General features: G+C 46.9%; 1 protein-coding gene across 2 annotated transcripts in view; it reads right to left on the bottom strand.

Moving 5' to 3' along the window:
- Nucleotides 1-24,606, bottom strand: part of LOC309978910 (F-box-like/WD repeat-containing protein TBL1X) — a 228,263-nt gene that overhangs the window by 48,724 nt on the left and 154,933 nt on the right. For both annotated transcript variants that reach the window (XM_082865581.1, XM_082865582.1), the window contains exons 3-4: nt 21,519-21,607; nt 7,703-7,821 (exon numbers count right to left, since the gene is read on the bottom strand). In XM_082865581.1, coding sequence (XP_082721707.1) covers nt 7,703-7,760 — 58 coding nt within the window. In that variant the 5' untranslated portion in view covers nt 7,761-7,821; nt 21,519-21,607. The remainder of the gene's footprint in view (nt 1-7,702; nt 7,822-21,518; nt 21,608-24,606) is intronic.

Genomic DNA, 24,606 nt, shown 5'->3' with positions numbered 1-24,606 from the left:
AACATTTTACTGCCCCCTCAAGGCTGAAGCTCATCTTTTCCATTGGGTTCTCCAAGACATCACCCCTCCTTACTACAGCAGCTCACAAATCTGAGATGAGCAGCTGGGGACAGACAGGACACTTAATGCAAACTGCTCCATCTTGAGTTGAGCAGAGATTCCAATATAATTAAACCAGAGGCCGGCAGAAGGGTATCGGTGATTTCTGACATGACTGACAGCTCCCTGCTCAGAGTGTCAATGGCCTCAGAGAAGTGTCTGCTCTACTGCTGGACTGCAACTCCCAGGAACCCTTCTTGAATCCAGAATGGTTGGATTAAGACACACTCGTTCACAGGCCCCAAGTCACCTGGGGCTTTTTCAGAGGGGACCTCTTCACCCTCGCAGTCAGATGTGTGTTATTTCTCTCCTAACAAAAGCTCCATGAAGTGAATGAGAAATGTCATCTCGGTTCCGTTTACAACCTTTAGAGCCTGGCCACACAGTATTTCCCGCTCCTCCTTACGTGCAAGGATGATATGTAACACATAACTGTACATCATGTAACATCCATGTACACTATGTAAATCAACGGAGACATGGTTGACTCCACCTGGCCAGTCATGTGAGTGCAGGCATCGCGGCTCTTTAGGAAAATGGTAGCTGCCTGGGGTGCAGACTTTTACTTTTTTTTTTTTTTTTTTTTTTTTTTGCGGTACGCGGGCCTCTCACTGTTGTGGCCTCTCCCGTTGCAGAGCACAGGCTCCGGACGCACAGGCTCAGCGGCCATGGTTCACGGGCCCAGCCGCTCCGCGGCATGTGGGATCCTCCCAGACCGGGGCACGAACCTGCGTCCCCTGCATTGGCAGGCGGACTCTCAACCACTGCGCCACCAAGGAAGCCCCAGACTTTTACTTTTGAAAACCACTGATGTTCCTCTCAGAATAAGGCACCTACGGCAATGCTAATATAAGCAAAACATATGTGTAATAGACTGGCCTCTCGACCACGAACCATGACAGATCAGAAAGTAAATTCCAGCGTATGAGGAGTTTTCAATCCTACTGGGAAGTCTTTAAATCTCTACAATGAAGAAAGAAGTTCACCATCCTGCTGATTTGTGATATATGATAAATGAATTTCTACCATCTATCATAATGATAAGCTCCTCTTACCGTCTAAAATGTTAAAAAAAACAGCCACTGGGGACACGCAGCCTGGTAACACACCCGCACCTGGCAAAACGTTAGGGAAACAACTTCTCACTTGTGTTCCTTGTTCACTGTTATAGTTACCACCACAGTCGTCAAGTGGTTTTGATTAAGCCTCTGTCTGTTCTTCCTGGTGTGCAAATGTCAGTCACAAAACTCACAGTAGAGAAACACTTCCCCTAGTTTCAATGACGTTAATACCTTGGGTGTGTAGTCAAATCAACGCATGGAAACTTTTAGCATCTGCCCTACCTGGGGCCCTGCCGGTCGGAATCCTGCTATCTACCTGGAAGCCGGCCCAGATGGACATATGTCCTGCCCACAGGCTCGGTCTTACCCACTGGAGGGCTGGCCAGGCTGCAGAGTTTCCTAGTTTCCTGCAGAAAGGTGCCTGCTTAAGGAGGAGCCGGTGTGCACGGGCGAACGTTCTCACTCAGCAGATCTGGGGAAACCGTGACCCTGGTACAGGCTCACGAAGGCTAATTTTAAACCCTGAGAGGAAGCGTAAAACTTCATCAGTATCCTGTAGATATATCTGTGGGGGACAGTGTCCTTTTACTTACTTCCCAACATGTCCTGCGCCCCAGGCACCAATGAGCTCTACAACTCGAATCAAACCTATAAAACCACTGACGGCTGTGAAGTGCCTCGCTGCCGAGTGAGACAGAAGAGGATGTGGTGGCTTCTGATAAACTAAACCCACACCTGCCACTCGGCCAAGCAACCCCACTCCCAGATACCAACACAAGAGAAGTGAAAACCCACGTACAACAAAAGCCTGTACGCAAACGTTTGTGGCAGCCTTGGCTGTAATCGTCAAAACCTGGGGACCACTCAAATGTGCTCACACAGGACAAAGGACTAACCGCCCTGCATCCCTAAAATGGAATATGATGTAGCAATAAAGAAGGAACTACTGATGTATGCACCAGTGTGAACGAACGTCAAACGCACCGAGAGAGGCCAGACCGTCAAGGCTCCCTGCTGGAAGATTCCACTCCTAAGACATTCTCGCAGAGGCAAAACTACAGGGACAGGAAGCAGAGAGGTGCTTGCCAGGGGCTGCAGTGGGGGGAAGGGCCACAGGGGACTTTTTGGGGTGATGGAGCTGTTCCGTATCTTGATTGTGCTGGTGGTTACACAACTGTAAACGTTTGGCAAACACTGCAAATCTGTACTCCAAAAAGGATGAATTTTATGGCATGAAAATTATACCTTACATTAAAAATAAAAAGAAAGAAAGAAAAAGGAAAAGATGGTACAGATGAGGGTGGGGAGGGGAGAAGCAGCCACATCTAACAAGGAAAGGTCATGTCTGTCTTCTCCAAGGCTGCCAACTGAGATGAATGAGAAAAAGGTCTTGTCATCGTTTAACGTCACGGAGAATCTGGCCCCAAACCCCCAGACCTTCTCTCCTTTCCAGAATTAATGGTGACATTGACCCAGCTCCATATGAGACCATCTTTCCCTCCATCCGTCATGGAGCTGGTCCTGTGCACACGACATAACAAAGACACTTGAGCTTGTTCGTGACAGATCTCCAAACCCATTCATTCAGCTCCTTCACCAGAGCCTTGGCAACTCCTGGCAGGTAACCCCCCCGGTTGTGTAAAGAGCTGCCTGCCACCAACGCCAGCGTCCACTGGGTCCCTGCCCCACTGGATCTGGGAGAACAAATTTTCTTTATAATTTAATTTGAGGATGAGGCCCCAGAGGAAGTATTTAATATGCCTACAGAGACTCACTTATCGGATGTCCTCGCTTCTCATACCGACGCCGGGCTCCGCTACTGTATTCACCAAGAGCAGCGGGGAGGAACTCACGGTTCGCCCAGCGTTTGGAGGGGCTGCTCGCAGAAGCCCAGGCAGGCTGACACACATCCACGCTGAAAGAGCATGGAAAACACCGAGCAGCTCAGAGAGGCTTTGCCTCCTTAAACAGGTTGTTCATTGATCGAACCTGGAGTTGTTTTACAGAGACAGCCCTGTGTCAGCACAAGACGAGAACCCATCTCCAGGATGACCCTGGAACCAAAAATCTTCAGTCTGTGGAACTCAGAGAATAGAAACGTTGCCACCAGAGCCCTTCGTGAAGCGAGAGACCCTTCAGTAAGGAAAACGTGGCTTCCAGCAGCGCGAGGAGCTTGTACGGGCTGATTGGAGACTAGCCCGTCAGCTTCCAAGTTCAAAACTCCCCCAACCCTTTGAGTTTTGCCCCAAACCCTGGATCAGGGAGACAGATGTGCGTCCTGCCCCTTGTGTCCTGGCAGGTTGACCTCGCAAAAGACCTCCTTCTTCTCTCAAAAGCTGGTGACACAGTACTGGCTTATATGCGTGCTGGGCAGTGAGCCTTTGCTCGGATCGTGAAGGGAACTTATGGGCTGCGTGGCAAAGACGCTCTGCCACAATCTGCTTCTTAAAAATCGCCCAGACAGCACATCTGACCCCACGACTGATCCCTGTAAGGCAGAGGCCAACGGACTCCTAGCCCTCAAAACTGGACTACCGGTAACTCATGCAAAAACCAACTGAGCCACTCTGGTGCCAGAGCTGGTCAAAATCTCCTCCTGCTGAGTTGAAAAGCCTTGCTTCCTCACTAACCAGCTTCACTTATCAGGCTGCCATGAAGCGTACCTGTGAGACGTCACAAATCAATAGTGTTTAGGGAGTGCTTTCTACGGGCACGGCCCTTGCTTCAGACAACGAACGGTGACAAGAAGCCTTTGAGGAAAAGGCTGTGGAATACATACACAGCTGGGTGAAGGTCAGGGAAGAGTCCCAGATGATACGAACTCTGCCTCTTGAGGGCAGAAACACAAAACAAGTCCATGTTCAAGATGCTTTCCTGAGTTTGCAGAGATGAGATGTGGATTCCCACAACACTTTCAGGAAAGTATCATTTCAATACCCTGCCTTCCTGCTATCTGGGGGGATGAATGTTCTGTCGGTTATCTTACTTGCAGCCGAAAGCATCCTACCTGATATGTGATACGTTTAGTGCAGGACTCTCTGCATCGGCTCAGGCCGCAGGACCAGGAGTGCCCGTGGTTGCAGGGAACTTGTCCCTCGGGGCGGGGGGGTGGGGGGGGGTGGAACTCCGAGTCTATTCCTGGTTGTGAGGTGATGAGCACATCTACCAGAGAATCAGGGGTCTGCCTCACCGCGGGGTCCTCACCACCTACCATCTCCGTCCTCCTCCACACCCACTTTCTTCTACACACAACCTGAGGATGAAGATTACTGAAGACGCCACAGCAGAGAACTTTCAACCTCTAGTAGAGAAGCCACGCTGGGAGGGGTTGAGGAATGAATCACCTGTCACAATACAGGACTTAGTTAGCTTTAATGAATTTGATGGTGGCAAAGGAGAGAGAGCACAGATACTTAATCAAGAGACCTTTTTCTTTCTTTCTTTTTCTTTTTTTTTTTTAATTAGAAAGGAGACATTGACAGGCCAAGGAGAAGGTGCTCTTGGCACTTGGTGGGTGCTCAGTAAAGACATGCTTAACCAAATCTTGAGATTTGAGATAAACATGTACAACAACCCCCAAATGAACACTTACACCTTAGGCATTTCTTCTTTGGGGCATGTCCTCGTGGGGTACTCGAGTCAGTCGTTAGAGGAACACAGAGTCATCTCTTAACTCCTCACTCAACCTATGGGACTTACTCTAGGGAGTCTGACAAATTAGGACAGCAGTTCAGCAGACGTTACATGCAATCAGCGTTGATGAAATTCTATACATTGCTGTCTCCCAAGTCTCCCTCTCAGTTGCCTGGTTACAGAAACTTTATCAACAAATGTGAGACAAATGTAAACAGACACCAAAAAAGGAAGTTTCGCCTTTCTGGGGGAGGAATGGAGATTTCTGTGTTTACTCAGAGGTCAGCAACGCTCTTGCCCCAGGGCCCTACAAACCAACCTCCGGGAGAAACCTTTCTCTGGGTTACACGAAAGCTTTCTTTCACACCCGTTATTCACCCTGATGTGCACAGACAGAGGGGCGGGAATTGTAGCCTGTCATTGGTTTACACGTTTTGACTGTGCTTTCAGCTTCATCCTATCTTTGGGAGGAGGTGTTTCTAAAAGGAAAGAATCCTAAATGCAATGCTGGAAATCTACAGGGAGACAGGGTGTGGTACATGGAATTTTCACTTGCAATCCTTTCTGGGAATCTATCAGATCAGTGCTAGGGGAGCACTGGTACTGCAGCTGAGATTCCCTGGTTAAGTTCTGAGGTTAAGGTACCAGAGCAGTGGTGGTGATTTCCCTGGTTTACAGGGGGAGGCAGTGCCTATTTTGTTTTGCTTATCCATTTTTTATACTATGCTCTGGCAAAAGCTAATCCAAATGTTCGAGTGTAGATGTAGAAAGAACGTGTACTTGCCACGACTAATTCTAGCTGGGGTCGCTAGCAGAAAGAGAGATCCAGGCTTGGTGGGGAGAGGTTTATTTATAACATGCTACATGCCCGATGTATTTCATCCCTTTTGCCCAGAATAACCTTTTTTTTTTTTCTCATTTTTTAATTTAATTTTTCGGCTGCATTTGGGTCTTTGTTGCTCTGCGCAGGCTTTTCTCTAGTTGCGGAGAATGGGGGCGACTCTTCCTCGTGGTGCACGGGCTTCTCACTGCGGTGGCTTCTCTTGTTGCAGAGCACCGGCTCTAGGCGCTGTGGGCTTCAGTAGTTGCAGCACGCAGGCTCAGTAGTTGTGGCTCGTGGCTCTAGAGCGCAGGCTCAATAGTTGTGGTGCACGTGCTCAGTTGCTCCGCAGCATGTCGGATCTTCCTGGACCAGGGCTCAAACTCATGTCCCCTGCACTGGCAGGCGGATTCTTAACCACTGCGCCACCAGGGAAGCCCCAGGATAACCATTTTTCCAATGGGTAACTAATGTGTTCAAGAATAAGAATCGAGCCATTTGGTTTGCCTTCAAGGCCTGCCCATCGCACCCTTCTGGGCTGACCCTGAAAGAGCCCGTCCCAGGGGCCCACAGTTGGTTCACCCTGAGTCCTAGCACGTGTGTTTCTGGCAAGTGGGACCTGGGAATTGGCTTCCTTCTTGAAAAATCAAGTTGCAGAATATATAAAACATGACACCAAGTGTATAAAGCTTAAATGTGTGCAGAGCAAACTGTTATAGGTTGAACTGTCCCCTCAAATTCATATGTTGAAGTCCTACCCCCCAGTACTCCTCAGAATGTGACGTTATTTGGAAAAAGGCTTACTGCAGATGTAATTAGTTAAGATGAGGTCGTACTGGAACACCATGAGCCCCTAATCCAATACGACTGTGTCTTTACAAAAGGAGCAACCTGACAAGTTTAGACAGAGAGGTACATGCAGAGGGAGAACGCCACATGAAGGTGCAGGTATGTATCAGGGGAGGATGCACCTACAGGCCAAGGAGAGCCAAAGACAGCCGGGAAAGCACCAGAAGCTGGGAGAGAGGCTGGGACAGACGCCACCACAGCCCTCAGAAGGAGCCACGCCAGCTGACACCTGGCTTTGAGACCGCTATCCCGCAGAACACTGAGACGATATATTTCTGTTCAAGCCACCCCACCAAATCACCCCACCCCCATATAAACACACCATATGTACACACCAGCCCATAAATGCCCTCCCTGTGCTGGGGGCCAGGAACCCCAAATCACCCCACCCCCACATATACACACCATATGTACACACCAGCCCATTAATGCCCTCCCTGTGCTGGGGGCCAAGACCCCAAATCACCCCACCCCCATATATACACACCATATGTACACACCAGCCCACAAATGCCCTCCCTGTGCTGGGGACCAAGACCCCAAATCACCCCACCCCCATATATACACACCATATGTACACACCAGCCCACTAATGCCCTCCCTGTGCTGGGGGCCAGGAACCCCAAATCACCCCCGCCCCATATATACACACCATATGTACACACCAGCCCATAAATGCCCTCCCTGTGCTGGGCGCCAAGACCCCAAATCACCCCGCCCCCATATATACACACCATATGTGTACACACCAGCCCACTAATGCCCTCCCTCTGCTGGGGGCCAGGAACCCCAAATCACCCCACCCCCATATATACACACCATATGTACACACCAGCCCACAAATGCCCTCCCTGTGCTGGGGGCCAGGAACCCCAAATCACCCCACCCCCATATATACACACCATATGTACACACCAGCCCATAAATGCCCTCCCTGTGCTGGGGGCCAGGAACCCCAAATCACCCCCGCCCCTCACCGTATCTATCACAACTGCTCTTGATCTTAATTCCAATCTGATTTCACGTGAACAGAAACGTCAGGGGAAAGAACATACTGCCTCATCCCGCCCCTGGAATGGGACGGCCCCAGAACCTTCTCCTCCCTCCTGTAATCCTCTGAACAAGAGTGTTCTGAGCTCTTCTTTTTCTATAGCCTGAGTGTTCGACCAGTGCATGGTTGCTCGCCTTGCACTTGGCATGTGGAAGATGATTTCCTACGGACAGGAAGCCTCCGTCTTACCTGACTCCTGGAGATAGCGATACACCAGAAAGTTCACCTCGTCACTGGTTATGCTCATCTTAGCCTCACCTCGCGGCGATGAGGTCTTTACGAAGCGGGGGCCACCTTCTGTGAGAACGCTGAGAGGAGAAAGTGGAAGAGAGTTTTGAAGCACTGCTTGTAGTTTTTTTTTTTTTTTTACTGCATTCTTTCTGAGATGATTAAAAAATACAATACTCAGGATGTTGTCCATGTGATGGTAATTAATGCCTGATCCGTGTTGTATTTAGTGATTACATAAAGATTTTATATTTGTGTGTGTGTGTGTGCATGTATATATAGACACATTCATACAGGTGAAAGTTTTCCCAAAAAAGATGAGTTGGTGTATTTTATAAATTCTGGGATGGACTCATATATAAACCACTAATGGAGACAAGCTCAGGGACCACAGAAAATGAGAACAAACACTGATTTTTTTTTTTTTTTTTTTGCTGTACACGGGCCTCTCACTGCTGTGGCCTCTCTCGTTGCGGAGCACAGGCTCCGGACGTGCAGGCTCAGCGGCCACGGCTCACGGGCTCAGCCGCTCCGCGGCATGTGGGATCTTCCCGGACCCGGGCACGAACCCGCGTCCCCTGCATCGGCAGGCGGACTCTCAACCACTGCGCCACCAGGGAAGCTCCGAAACACTGATTTTTTTATTCACTAAAGTGTGCGTTATGATCACAACGCAGTCGACAGCGAGCTTGAATGGAATCCCGATGCGCAGTAGGACAGACGCGGCTGCCTTCGATGCCGCCCTTCCCTAGACAGATGGGGAAGACGACCGGGTAGGCCAGCAGGCACGTCGACACCCCCAGGCAGGGCGACTATATGGTCTGGAAAACACCTGTGGCTCTGAAGCAGCGATTAATCATAACACCTCCCACTGATAAAAGTTCAGTGATGAACTTGACCGTCACTGAACCTACAGGGTGCACATGGCCCTGAGAAGGCAGACACACATCAGTGCGGAGCTAAGTCAGCGTATGTGTCACCCTGACATGACTTCTACACAGAGGCCAGGTGTCAGGAAGCCAGCCCATGGACACAGAGAGAACCTACATCGTTTGTGTTTTGCCACAGAACTGGTTGCATCAGTGTGGCCGAGACCGCAGGACTGGAAGGCACGTAGAAACCTGGGGGAGGAGTGAGGGGATGATGAGAACTTCGGAAGCCTCTGTGTCTGAGGCAGACGAGAAGAAAGAGCCTTATTTTCTTCACAATCCTAAGTCAGACCTACGAGCACCCTGGCCCAAAGAGGACCGAAGTCACTCAAATAGAACTCTTTCACCCACAGACAGAGCAGAATTCACACGTGTGCAAGAGCACTCACTCCAAACGGCAGTGGCCAAGAAGGGCCGCAGCTTCCTTCAGTTATGTCGTCAATACTGAACAGTTCAGGCTGTTTGGGAACTGTCTTCAGAGTCCACGCCATATGTTTTCAGGCAGCTTTATGGTGGCAAATCTTTCATTATTGAATTACAATTAAATTTCCATTGGTTTAGAACAAGATAAAAGGACAAAACGCACATTTCAAGTTGGGAGGATTTGAATTAAAGGTTGTCATAATGGACACACCCCACGATGGCCCCCCAATGAGTCCCACCTGATATAATCCCCTCCCTTCCAGTGTGGGCAGGACCTATGACTCCCTTTTACCACACAGAATATGTCAAAGGAGATGGATGCCACACCCTGGTTAGGTTATATGGCAAGGATGACCGGATGTCACTCCTATAATTGTTACATTACATTGTATAAGACTCTTACTGGACTAGAGAAAGACGCTCCTGCCGGACTTCACACGAACCGCCCAGGGAACCAAGGGCAGTCTTTAGGAAGCTGTGCGCCTCAGTCCTACAACCACAAGAAAACTGAGTTCTGCCAACAGTGTGGGCTTGGAAGAAGACCCTTCCCTTCTCAGCTCTAAATAAGGATGCAGCCCAGCCACCACGTGGCTGCAGCCTCTCGAGACCCTGCGCAGAGGAGCCCCGCACGTGCCCGGTCTCCCAACCTTGGGAAACTGTGAGAGAACAAACGTGTTGTTTCTAGCTGCTGAACTTGTGGTCATTTGTTACGCAGCAGCAGATAACTAATACAGTGGCCTCTTGGGACACTCCAGTTCTCACTTTGTCGTCTTAACAAGATTTTAATTTGTAGTTACCAGAATTTTGTCATGCAAAAATACTTATCTTCTTCACTTAATTAGGTGGTATTTCTGCACTTCTGTAGACACTGGAAAGAAAATTTGATGGTCAGAATATACATTTGTCCTGAGACGTCTGCTTGAACTCTGAGGAGCTCACACAGAGGATGGCATTAGGAAGATATCTGAGACTAAATAAAAAGCTATGAAATCAGAGCATATACAAGTGAAGAAATAAAACATTATTCAAGGGACAGAACAAATAATAACAGAGATGTGCATGGCAGAATACTGTAGCTCTAAAGAGACTTTTGATGATCCTGAGTGGCAGTAATGATGGTGACTCAGTTCTCATGAGGAATTCAGTTTCAGGTTCTCTCTATGGTAAATGGTAAATGGTGGCGCCACTGGGATGTGATTAGGTCATGAGGGTGGAGCCCTCATGAATGGGTTAGTGCCCTTATAAAAAGAGACCCCAGAGAGTTCTCCCTCTTTCTGCCATGTAAGAACACACTGTTGCACACTTAACAGACTACAGTATAGTGTAAACCTTACATGAAGGGAAGATGGTGTTATCTGGCCCTCACCAGATTCCGAATCTGCTGGTGTCTTGATCTTGGACTTCCAGCCTCCAGAACTGTGAGAAATAAATGTTTGTTGTTTAGGCTGTCCAGTTTATGGTACTGTGTTATAGCAGCCTGAATGGACTCAGACACCACCCCTAACTCTCTTTTCTTTTATTGTCATTTTGAGTACTTATAAACAGTGAAATCTAATCTAACCAACAGGGTCTCTCAGCCTCAGGGAGTCTGACTTGGGGCCAGACGATTCTCTGTTAGGAGAACGCTCTGCACACTGTAGGATGTTTAGCAGCGTCCCTGGCCTCTTCTCACTAGACTAGACGCCAGCACAACCTCCCCTCCATCCCCTACGGTTGTGATGATCAAAAACACCCCCAGACATTGCCTAATATTACAAATTGCTAAACTGCTGCTGGCTGAGAACAACTGTTATACAGGAAAACTAAGCATTTTGTGTTTGAAATGAATTCCATTTATAAAATTGTAAGACACCGTGGAGCTAGCTCATAGACATTGCCTAATGAAACGGCCACGCTACTAAAAAGGATCCTTAAAATGCACCAGAAGGGCTTGGCTTTTTCAAATAGTCTATGTAAAATCTTTCCACAAAATCACACTTTCATAAGGAAAGTGCTGATTTTTGTCTTTCAGCATACAGATCTTCGTTTTCTAAGGAGAAAGTATTTGGATACATACGGACGACACCCCTGCACCCACAGCCTGGTTCACGTTCCCCACCCCGCAAGTGTCTGTAATATATATTAGAAGTGTCTGCACAAGCGTTAGCACAGGACTCTGGAGCAAGAGCATTTAAGATCCTCCAGGGACGGGAATTATGGACGACTTCTGGGAGCCCGTTCCTCTGTTCTTCTTTATGCATTAGCCTTTTTCCCAACGAAGAAAATTTCTGTGTAAGCTCTAGCTCTCTACTTTCTGATCCCAGATTCATCTTCTCTCTGAAATTTTAAGTTAGAATCCAAGATCAGAGAGTTTTCCCCAATATGGTGTTAACTTCTTAAAGGATTTTTGATTTGTAAACAGCAGAGGAAAGAAAACAAAAACCATCCCCGGCCTGCGATAGAACCAGGGATGTCATACCATTTGGTCCACAAGAGTGTCATGTGTTTCTACTGACTGGTCCACCTCAACATAGGCACACCTGGAGGTATTGAGGTTCAGTTCCAGACCACAGCAATAAAGTGAGTCACAGGATTTTTTTCTGATTCCCCAGTGCATGTAAGAGGTTTACACTATACTGTAGTCTATTAAGTGTGCAACAGTATTGTGTCTAAAAAAAGCTATATACCCTAATTAAAAAATTTATTGCTAAAAAATGCTAACCAAAATCTGAGCCTTCAGTGAGCTGTAATCTTTTTGCACTAACATCAAAAATCACTGATCACGGGCTTCCCTGGTGGCGCAGTGGTTGGGAGTCCGCCTGCCGGTGCAGGGGACACGGGTTCGTGCCCCGGTCCGGGAAGATCCCACATGCCGAGGAGCGGCTGGGCCTGTGAGCCATGGCCACTGAGCCTGTGCGTCTGGAGCCTGTGGTCCGCAACGGGGAGAGGCCACAGCAGTGAGAGGCCCGCGTACCGCAAAAAACAAACAAAAAAAATCACTGATCACAAATCACCGTAACAGATATAATAATAATGAAAAGTCTGAAATGGTGCAAGAACTACCCTAACGTGACACAGAGACACAAAGTAGCAAATGCTGTTGGAAAAACGGCGCCAGCTGACTTGCTCGCTGCAGGGCTGGCATCAACCTTCAATCTGTAAAAAACGCGATGTCTCCGAAGTACAACATGTGGCATTTATGAGGTACGACTGTACACGAGGTACACGTATGTACACATATGAGGTATGCCTATACATGTATTAATTTAAAAAAACTGATCTAGGGCTTCCCTGGTGGCGCAGTGGTTTAGAGTCCGCCTGCCGATGCAGGGGACACGGGTTCGTGCCGCGGTCCGGGAAGATCCCACATGCCGCGGAGCGGCTGGGCCCGTGAGCCATGGCCGCTGAGCCTGCGCGTCCGGAGCCTGTGCTCCGCAACGGGAGAGGCCACAACAGTGAGAGGCCCCGCGTACCGCAAAAAACAAACAAACAAAACAACAAAAAAACTGATCTAATAATTGGATCAAAGTCTCCCCCACCAATAAAACACCTTCTTAAATTAAATGGCTTAAATTTCTTAAATGACTATTTCTTCTAAAACCTAACTAGTTCCAAAAAAAGGATTTACAGTGACCAGTGAACTGAAATGTGCATATATATTGTGAGACTATTCAATACACACCGGAGAACATTCTTTAAACCGACCATAAACCACACCAACATGCAATCCACGCCAATGCTTCGGGTTTGATTACAGCAAAATCAAGAGAAACCAACGATTAACTGGTGTCTAACTGCGGCGCCTCTGAGCAAAGCGCTTGAAGGTGGCTGCTGTCATTTTACTGCGTCAACATCACTACTTTGACTCAAATAAGTAAAACGGCTGATCTTCACTTGGCAAAAGCTATTGCTTTAGACAAATTTCGTCAAGATCTACATAAGGTTGGGAAAAAAAGTTACCTATCCTCTTTTCTCCAAGACAAGAGCTCGATTTCCAGAGACAGATGTTAGAATAAAATCATGGATTTTTTAAAATCAGGGATTTTCTGTATAATTTCATGTATAATAAATAAACGTGCTGGTATTACAGTGCTATTCAAAGTTCCGGGGACGGGCGCGGGCTTCTCTACCCCAGACACAGACAGGTGAAATTTACGTCAGTGGCTCAATTCCCAGGTCTGGTGTTTTGTTTTGTTTTTTCAATTGTGTTAAAATAGACACAACGTTTAATTTACCACCGTGACCATTCTGAAGTGCACAACCCGGTGGAGGCATTAAGGACATTCCTATTCCTGTGCAGCCACCCCCCACCTACCTCCACAACTTCTTCACCACCGCCAATGACCTCTGTCCCCAGTGAACACCACCTCCTTGTTCCCCCCTCCCCCAGGCCCCGGGAACCACTCTTCTGCCTCCTTTCTGCCTCTGTGAGTCTGAAATGAGAGCCAACGTTCCATCTTGCAGGTGGGAAGGTGGTTTCTGTCAGTTCTGAAGCACTCTGCAACTGCAAATAGTAGCACAGCCCTGACGCTCGCCATGGACTTTCTTCAATCACCATGAGGGCCGGACATTACTTCCTACAAACACCTCTTCAGAAAGAAACGCTCTGTGACGAGAAGACCCCACAGTGAGAAGCCGCCACTCCTCACGGGAGACGAGCACGTGGACCCCAGTCTCGTGTTTACTGTAACCCCGCTGCAAATGGAAACAGGCAAATGCTTCACCCTGCTTTTCCCGCACTTGAGATAAATGAGGTACAAAGCGATGACAGAAAAAATTACCGAGCGCCTACGATATTCAAGGCATGGTGACGGCAATGGCAGGGATGAAACAAATTCAGATGCAGGCGCACACACACACACACACACACAGACACACACAGACACACACACACACACCGCTTCCTTGAAGCTGTTAGTAAGATGTCTATGCAAATAACCAAAAGCCCCTGTAGTTAAAGCCCCGCGCCTATACCACAAGGTACTAAGAGGGACGGCAGCAGGGTTCCAGGGAAGGCTAGGTCAGGGAAGAGGGAGGAAGGTCAGGGAAGAGGGAGGAAGGTCTGGGAGAGGGAGGAAGGTCTGGGAGAGGGAGAAGGTGAATCCTCGACTGACGGACACAAGATCTGGCAGAGAAGTATGAAAAAGGAAGGAAAGGAAGGAGCTGTGTGTGGGGGTGGGGGTAACCTTCAAGGACGTACCAAGTGCTCCCTGGGACCCAGGGCGGGAAGATGGCCCTCTGTGCCGTCACTGTGGGCTGTGAGGTGGGGGAGAAGTTGGCCTGTGTCCTTTCTTCCAAGGATGGTTTTTGTGGGCACGTGATGTGGAGCTCGAAATGCCTGTACTGGCTGCAATAAAGCTGGGGTACACCAGGGTGATGGTTCCGGTGTCCGCGGACTGGCTAGAGGTAAGGGAACTAACGTCCTGAGAGCCACAGAGGAGAGCACAAAACGGAGGACTCGGGGGCCTCGTGGCTCAGAGCCAGGTGGCCCGATTCCTAATCATACCTCCATCCCTTTCTAGCTGTGGACTGCAGGGCGAGTCACGTGGCTCAGTTCTCCCTTCTCCAAACGGAGGATGACGAGAGCCGTTACAGCCGGCAGAGGTGGTGAGGACGCACAGCTTTTATACGAACTCCCAGGTCAGGGCCCCGGGCACAGGAGAGACGTAGGACGGCTATTACTCCCACTCGGCTACCTGCGAGCATCCCCAAAGCAAAGAGCCCCCTGAAAGGGCCCGAGGAACACAGCACCCTTGCCAAAGTGATTCAGAGCTGGCAGTGGGTGACGCATCAGCAGGCCAGCGGCAGGTCGAGAGCCCGTCCGAGAAAGCACCTCCCTCCACTCCCGGCCCGGCACTTCCACCATGGAGACCCGGAGGGCCGGGTCTCACTGCAGCACCTCGCCGTCCTCCACACCCGGCCCGGCACTCCCACCACGGAGACCCGGAGCGCCGGGTCTCACTGCAGCACCTCGCCGGCTTCCGGAGCGGCGGCCGTGGCCAGCTCAAGTCCTGACGACTCCCGTGGATGCCTTCCAACCTCCCCAGCTCTAGAATAAAGGAGAGCTTTTTCAGCACCGGCAGATCGTCCTCGGCCTCCAAAAGAAGGAAAAAAATTAAAAAGGGTTCTTAATTACTGCAATTGTGTTTATTCTCTTGCCTGACCCGGTTTTGATTCGAGGCACCTCCAGTCAGGTTGATTTGAGGTCTTTGGCGTTGTGAGTGTGCAAAAAAGAAATGACCGCCCTCACCACGAGGTAAAGCTACACAATTCCCTCACTGTTCTGCTTACAGAAGGAGGAAAATTAGTGCGGACGGATGACATCCCTGGAGTTGCCCCACTAAAGATGAGTATTCCAACATAAGTAATAATTCGGGCTTAAATCCATCAGGAAGCTAAAGGGAAGATTATTTATCATTATTATTTATAGTATTTCTCCTTTTCATGATTTAATTTCAAGGTGGCAAAAACTTCTAGACTCACAGTCCAGTTCACAAAGTAATTCAGTTGCAGGAGAAATGGTGTCTGAGGGTTTCGTTGTACTGAGTATGCACTTACAGTATTTAATATGCTCTCGTGCTCTGGGAAGGGAGAGCACTGCCCCCAAACAACAAAATCTTCACTGCTCTTTAATTATCTTAAAGGCTATAATCACAGGAGAGCTCCTTGAGAGCTGGCTCTGCTAGAGGAAGACAGAGAGGGCAAGCGCGTTCCCTGCCAACAGGAGGGGAGGCTGGTTCGGAAACGGCGAAGTAAGCGCACAGCGATTACAGGGCGGGGGCCGCGGTGCTCGGCTGGTATCACTGGTGGCAGAAGTTTCTCTTTTAACAATCTGTCCCATTATGAAATGTTCTCTTACAATCCTTTAAAGCAGGGACGGAAGAAACTTTGTCTCACGTCTTGTCTCCGCTATTAGTCTGCTGGCTTTCACGCTGGAAGAATCCATCTCTTAAAGTAACCTTCTGGACGAGGCCCAGGGTGCCTTGGGACTCGATTCCATGCAGACTGAGGACCGAGAGCCAGAGCAGCTGGAAAATCTGCTGGAAATGACCTCATCGTAACAAGGCACTCTCCTTCTCTCCGCATTTCACAAATTCTCTGCTGACGGGAGCGCACTGGGTCTTACCTCCCCGCTCACTTTATCCATAATGTTTTTCTCTCTTCAAACGGAAACTGAGTTTCCCAGTGGTCAGTTTAAGAGGAAGAGTTTTAATTTACGCACCAGCATTTACATATAAGTCCTTCTGTACAATCTTGACGGGGACCCAGCTTATTGTGGAGATGAAGCGGGCTTGTTTTATACGCTGCATATACCTGTTCTTCCGGCATAACTAACGAAGCCGATACGTAGCCACCGGAAGGACCGAAAGCTGTTTTGTTGTCCGACGACAGCATGAGTGCGATTCGATAAATTAAGGCACTTACAGTCGGACCCCGATTACAGGAGACTATATACATAGAAAAGATAGGGCGGGGAACAGGAAAATGTGAACAGTGGTTTGTTTTTTTTTAATAGACATATCTTCATTCACCAATGAGCATGTCTATTATTTTACGGTAAGAAAAGAAAAATCCCCCCAAAGGTAAGATCTTTCACTCATTTTACAGTTATATTTACTTACTTGGGAGCCAAATGGTCCGAAAGTATAAATATAATCAAAGGACTATCATTTTATTATCAGAGTTCACAGGCCTAGCAGTGGAATTGCCATTTAAATATAAGAATGAACTAGTGTCGTAAGATGCAGTCCTCAAAAGGATTTTCACCATGGGAGAAAATGTCCATGATACGGCGATACATGAAAAAAATAGGTTTCTGGATGGAACGTGCATGTCGCTAAATTTCATTTTGTACACGCACACAAAAGATACCCTCTAAAATATAAAAAAGATAATTAAATACACCCATCTCTCCAGGGTGCGATCACGCTGGAATTTTATCTGTGTGTGCGTGCGTGCCTTTCTGTAGCTTCCAAATTCTCTCCTATGAACGTGAACTGTTTTCATAGTCATTAAAATGTCATTAAAAGCTGGCAGCGTCTTCAGAAATCATCACTATGAGAGCAACCCAGCTGAGTAGGAAATAGAGCTGCAGGGTCGAGAGAGCAGAGAGAAGGGAGCCTTCTCGGGTTACGAAAATAATGCGGCGCTTCACAAAATCCAAAACATCCCCTGCGTGAGGCATTCAGAGAGGGTCCTTTCTGTGCCTGGCTGCCCTTCTGGGTTAATTAACGGCTGGCTGGGGCCTTGCATCCCAACCCTGTGTGCAGAGCCATGAAGGATGCTGACGTGACAAGAGAGGCGTCCCGTCCTGGAGTTACCGCCAAGACCACGTGCGCATCTCCAGAGCGGGCCCCCGGGTCCTCTCGCAAACCCTCTGAGCCGCCAACCCTCCCCACCCTCCACTTCTCTGCCTGATCAGGAGGCAGACCCAGAAGGAAGCCTTCCTAAAAAATGTCCCACCCAGTAACAGCAAACCCCTGCTAAGAAAGTCTGCATCACGGAGCCAGACGATGCATGTAAGACCAATAGCACAGTTATCGTTTTAGTCTTCTCCCCTACACAGTGAAATGCCAGTTCAGGTACCCAAGACTTCAAAGCAAAGTGCCTTGGGAGACACAGACAGCCGCTGCTTCCTCATAAGAGTAGTCTGTCTTCTTTTTCTAATGACTTGGGCCTTGTAAGCTAATGCTTCCGATTAATCTGTAAATTAACGTACAGATTTTAATTATCTCTAAGACTGAGAGGCTGCAATCGGATTCTTTACAATGTGCACCAGGCCCTCAGACAAATTTCAGCAATACGTACAGGCTGGTTATGAAACCTCTAAGACGCTGTGATTTTCACCCACATAACGCAGGATTTATTTGAGCCCTGATGATTCCCTTTTCTGCAGTAGGTGGAGTCGTCATATAAGGTGACCTCCAGAGTTCTGAAAAATAAACCCTGCGGTTTTCTCCGTAGATGTTAAGGCGGGCGATGCCTTGCCCTTTGAGGCAGCCTGCCTGCGTCTCAAAAATCCTGGTGTTAAAGCGTATTTTGATGCTTCAATTTAAATGAATGACAACAACAACAAAAGTTTTAAAAGAAAAATACTTAAAGCATCGTGAACCCAAGTATCTGCTGAGAGTTCAATGAGTCTCATGCCATGTTGGCAAACGCAGGAACTCAGTCTTGTAGTCAAATGCTCGCCATCTTAAATTTCCACAGCCACAAAACCGTTCAGATTAAAACACAAAATAAAGTAGGGACAGTAGCAGTGAGTCGGGTTCGTCACTCTCAGTACTCCGGACTTTGGGGAGCACAGAAATCTCTGGGATGGGCTGCCCTGTGCACTGTAGAGCAGCACCCCTGGTCTCCACCCAGTCGATGCCAGAAGCTCTCTATCTCCCTGAAAAACATCTCCAGACGTGATCAAATGTCCCCTGGGGAGGGGCGAGGAACTGCCTAGGGCTGAGAACATCTGAGCGGCGGCGGTTACACAAGTCCAGAGCCGCCCTTCACATGGAAGGCCCTCAGATTCCTACAAGTCTTGATTCCCTGAGAATCTGCAGTGCTTTCGTCGAGGAACCACAACTTGGATGCTGTCCTAAGCACGCCACAGACCTTGCAGAGGTGCAACTCGGATGTCCTCCAACTCAAAGGCTGCAGTCAGAAGAGGGAGAAATAACACAGGTGTGTTTCTCTAGGTCGAGGTGGGCTCACTGTGGCCCACAGGCCAATTCCCACCTGCAGCTGCATTCTGCAAGGACTGTGACCTATCGATAGCTTTTACATTTTTAAATGGTTGAAAAGGAAATCAAAACGATGCTATTTTGCCACCCACAAAACTGATATGACATTCAAATTCCAGTGTCCATCAGTGAAGTTTTGTTGGCATTCAGCCACACTTGTTCATCTGCGTAAGATCGGTAGCCGCTCTCACACGACAAGGCCAGAACTGAGCGGCCGCAGCACAGACCACTGGCCCACAAAGCCTCAACTATCTACTCTCTAGCCCTGGACAGAAAAGGTCTGCCAACCTTGCTCTCCTGAAGATTTTCCCCTTTCTACATTAGAGCACACCTGCCTCACCGCTTCCCAGCCTGAAATCTTCCTGTCTGAGAACCTGAAGGTGATGCCCCAAAAGGTGGATGTTCCTGGTGAACACACCAACCACTGTGAAATGGACAGCCAAGAAAACACCACAGCCATGGTCTGCTGCGAATGGCTTTCAAAGGAGGCACCTGCTGAAACTAGGTAAGTCTAAGGGGAACAGATATGAGCCCTCACTTTCTGACGCACAGCACCCAACACAGAGGAAGGGCATGTGGGTTTTATACAGATGACTCCCCAGCTCGTGGAGGCACCGTGGGTACTGTGGTAGGTAAGCAGCAGTGTGTCATTTCCCAGCACGGTCCCAAATGACCATCTGCACGTATAAACTGTACAAGGAGCTAAATAAAGGCTACAAAAATGTCCAGAGTCATCTATAAAGCTAAGCACCAAGGCCTCACACACAGCAGGAAGTCAGCGTGTGCTCAATTCAATTCAATCCAAGCAAAGCTTACGTTCCCTAAATACTGAATTAATACACAATCGAAACACTCATGAGCAACAGGCCTCCCCTCTCTCCTCTTCCTTCTGACATTTAAAATATGGTTCAACTGCATTTCAAAACATACTGACAGATGGTGCAGCCACTTTGGAAAAGTTGGACGGTTCTTCAAAAGGTTAAACAGAGTTACCATAACAACCTAGGAATTCTACTGCCAGGTATATACCCAAGAGGCATGAAGGTATATGTCCACACAAAACTGGTACACGAATGTTCACGGCAGCATGATTCATAACCACTCAATAAAAGTAAATACACCTCAAATGTCCGTCAACTGATGAATGGATAAACACAATGCGGTACGTCCATACAATGGAATATTATGTGGCCATAAAAAGGATTCACGTTACAACATGGATGTCAACATCTGATGTCACAGATTCAATTAACCTTTTATAATTTTATTTTTTAAAACAATCTACGCTTTTCAAATATTTAAGTATAGTACTGAAATTCTAATACAGTTGAACTTTTAACAACATGGGGGGTAGGGGGATTGGCCCCTGTGCAGTTGAAAACCCACTTATAACTGTACAGTTGGTCCTCTGTGTCCAAGATTCCTCATCTGTGGCTTCAACCATGGACTGTACACAGTAGTCCATGGTTTATTGAAAAAAATCCATGTATAAGTGGACCTGTGAAGTTCAAACCCAGTCAAGGGTCAACTGTACATATTTACCTTGTCATCTATTTGGCTTTAAACAAAAATACTTCAACAAGATTCTTTTTTTTTTTAACATCTTTATTGGAGTATAATTGCTTTACAATGGTGTTGGTTTCTACTTTATAACAAAGTGCATCAGCTATACATATACATATATCCCCATAGCTCCTCCCTCTTGCGTCCCCCTCCCACCCTCCCTACCCCACCCCTCTAAGATTCTTACTTTGATTAAATCTGGGTCTATCATTTTAGTTCTGATTGGTTCCTTTAAAACAATAAAGCAAAAATCTTCCCCAAATTTCCATCTTGATGTTTTTAGAAGTACAAAAGTTCTATCAGTTTTTTAATTTAAAAAAATTAAAGGAAGAACCAGAAAACACAAAACAGTAAATGATAAAAGCAAACCCTAGAATCCCCTCTACCAACAGATAACAGCGCTTTTTCTTGGTAGCGGACGGGGAGGGAGCCATCAGTTTCAGTTTGGGATGTGGCTTCAACTCTTGATTGTTTTTTTTGGCCGTGCGGCTTGCAGGATCTTAGTTCCCCAACCAGGGATCAAACCCATGCCCCTGTAATGCAAGTGTGAAGTCCCGACAACCACTGAAACTCCCTGGGCTTCAACTCCTGATGCCTGTGCATCTGCGACTGTTCGGTTAGCTCTTCTGGGTACCCTATCCTCTCATGAGATCTATAAATAGTAAGCTACATGTTTTTCTAAGAAGTTTCAAGGTTAAGTAGTAAATCAATTTGCAGACAGACACAAATCGTATTAAGAAACTAATAAACCATAGCATTAAGATACAGGGGCCAACTAAGATCCAGACTCATGTGCCCAATTGTAATTAATTTTGCAGCTTAATTTTAATTCACCATGTTGACAAGAGGGAATGATTTTAGAAAGTGTCATCTGCTTCCGGTAAGACCCAGAAAAGTTTATAATGGCTGGTTCAGTATCCACAATTCTTCGAAGGCGGTAAGAGGCCAATCTGTTATGTAGAATGGACTAAAGAACCCATCATTATTTAACGATGCTCTATCTACTACCTTCAACTTCAGCAAGGAGAAAGACCTCAGATTCCGTCTCAAGAAAGCATTTTAAAACAGAAGGTGTTCAGTTTTGGCAAAACGCAGCTCTGCTTCAAACGAATTTCAGGTAAAAGACAAAGATCAAAGGCAGGCGTTTACCTTTAGGCTGACTTCATGTGTAGACCTGTGAACCAGTGGGCTCCCCAGCATCCGATCATATAAAACGCCAAGTGTCTGCTGGGACCTGCCTGGTGAGAAACAGAGAGATTTGAGAAACAACAACAACAACAACAGCAACAACAAAAAACACCTTAAAATTCTTCGGGAATCGCTCACCTTTGACCTGTCCTATTCTTGTTTTTCTTTTTCATCTCAACTCAAACTTAACACATTTCACTGTTTCATAATCTCTGTCCTAAAACTTTAACACAAACTATGCAGTTTTATTTGCAGTGTGAAAAAGGAGAAATTAGAACGGCCAGTCAGTATTATGGTACATGTAGAGATTTGTAAGGAAGAAGTCTCAGCGCAAACGAAATGGATTTCAGCTCAGATACTGTCCCTGCTGTCATTCAATGATAATTAATGCCCACTTGAAATGTCTTTGTTTTAGGGACCGTATCACATACAACCGATAAATTCAACTGTACACACCCTTAAGAGAAGAAAAGATGCTCCCGACATCTTTTCTGACAATATAGACATCGCTTGGGCACATGTTTACAATAATCACAGCATGTATGTTTGTGTGCAGATATCCACTCTTTTATGTGCTCAAAAAAACACAGAAACGTCAGAATCTTTTTTTCCTTTTTTGGCTTCCCTAAAATAAAGCGAAAGCAAGCACTGACTCTCAACTTTTACATTATTGTTTTCCTACGGTTCCGTTTCACAGGGGTTCCACCTGCATGGATTTCTGAAGAAGCCAGGGGTATATGTCATAAGATAATCCTTCATATCAAAAACTCATTTTTACTTTTCAGTCAGTATAAACAGTAAGCAGTCAACCAGGATCTACTTAATAATATTTACCTTCTTCCTCATAAATTCTCTTCAGTTGTGAGTGAATCCAGTCTCCTACAGGGTTGAAATTATCTACAAGCTCAAGAACTAAGGAAATTAAATGCCTGCTGTTTTCTCTAAATTCTCGTTCAGTAGTCTTAAGTGATACTAAAAAGGCGCCAGGTTTAATATAATTCAAATCCATAAGTGAGGCTATGAATGAAGGTGTTTCTTATTAGTGAATGTATACAGAACCTCTTGAAATGTTTTAAGGAAATTCAAGTAAATTACTCCCACTGAGTCACGTTTATAGTTACACTGTTCAAAGAAAGGAGACTAAAAGGATTCTACAAGCAGGTTCATAGGCCCTTAAGTTTCATTACAGTACATTTTTAAACCACATAAGGATATATAAGATAAAACCAGGACAACTGAAAAAATCGACCACTGAAGGAAAATAATAAGATTTAAACAAAATTCCTCTATAGCTCGTTGAATAGAAATTAAAGGGCACCAGACTGAAGAAGGCACTAGGGAATACTGACTTTGCTTATAAAATAAAAATACATTTCATTATGAAAAAAACTCGGCAGTGGAGATGAAATAGGACGATACTCCTTACAGCAAACCTGAAGCAGACAGCAAATTATTTTCGGGATTGGGCTGTAAACCCAAGAGCCTTATGATGAAACTGCTAAACACCATAAAGTATCAAAATATAAGCAGATGTCACCACAATAAGCCCCAAACTGCTTGAAAATTAGAACATTAAAATCCATAACAATTCAATTAAGTAATTAATATATAAACAGCTCTCATCACAAGCTGTTCAGGAAAAAGCTTTAGTATCAAATTCCTATTCTCTGGCCCAAAACAGATGGTAACTCACAAATTGAAGGTTATCTTTGATATAAGTTGTTAAATTCAGTACATGTAATTAACATCATCTGTGTGTTATAAACACAAAAAATGTGAAATATGACTGGTTAATAACATTCTGGTTATGCAGCATGTCAAAATTAATTAGTTCGTTACTAGAAATAATAAGTTAAAGTGAGAAACCTGAACTTCCAATCCCTGGTCAGTCCTGATTTTCCCATTATTAACACCTAAATAGAACCACTATCAATAAACAGTGCTGGCAGGGCTTCCCTGGTGGCGCAGTGGTTGAGAGTCCGCCTGCCGGTGCAGGGGATGTGGGTTCGTGCCCCGGTCCGGGAAGATCCCACATGCTGCGGAGCGGCTGGGCCCGTGAGCCATGGTCGCTGAGCCTGCGCGTCCGGAGCCTGTGCTCCGCAACAAGAGAGGCCACAACAGTGAGAGGCCCGCGTACCGCAAAAACAAAAAACAGTGCTGGCAAAAATTTACGTGCTGGAAAAGAATTGTGTGAAACGCAAATGATTTTTTAAAAAATATTTATTTATTTGGCTGCGCCAGGTCTTAGTTGTGTCACATGGGATCTTCGCTGCGGTGTGCAGGATCTTTGCTGCAGCATGCAGAATCTTTAGTCGCGGCATGCGAACTCTTAGTTGCAGCATGTGGGATCTAGTTCCCTGACCAGGGATCGAACCCAGGCCCCCTGCGTTGGGAGCACGGAGTCTTAGCCACTGGACCACCAGGGAAGTCCCCCCACCCCCACCTCTTTTAAGTCTTTACTGCATTTGTTACAATATTGCTTCTGTTTTATGTTTTGGTTTTTGGCTGTGAGGCACGAGGGATCTCAGCTCCCTGACTAGGGATCAAACCCTCACCCCCTGCATTGGAAGGCAAAGTCTTAACCACTGGACCGCTAGGGAAGTCTGAAACGCAAACGATTTTAACAAATGCAATATATTCTTTACTCTCAAAGGTAGTAATAAATATAAAAAGGACTCATTTTCTGGTTGCCGTCAGTTCTTGGCATGGAATGGTGTAGACAATGACTAATAGTCCTCCCACACAGGAGGCGTAAAGCCTTTAGTATATTCACAATGCTGTGCAATCATCCCCTATGTCGAGTCTCAAAACATCTACATCACCCCAGAAGGAAACCTTGGGCCCATTAAGTAGTCAGTCCTCAATCCCGCCCCCCCCCCCCCCCCCCCCGCCCAGGCAACCACCAGCCTGCTTTCTGTCTCTGCAGATTTGCCTGTTTGGGACATTTCACATAAATGGAACCATACAACACCTTCTCTGTGTCCGGCTTCTTTCGCTTAGCATAATGTTTCCAAGGTTCATCCACAATGCAGCATGTATCAGTACTCCA

Source organism: Leucopleurus acutus (assembly GCF_964270905.1).
Source record: "Leucopleurus acutus genome assembly, chromosome: Y".
Classification (NCBI taxonomy): Eukaryota; Metazoa; Chordata; class Mammalia; order Artiodactyla; family Delphinidae; genus Leucopleurus; species Leucopleurus acutus.
Note: the sequence above shows the minus strand (reverse complement) of the source record. Positions and strands in the feature narration are given on the sequence as shown.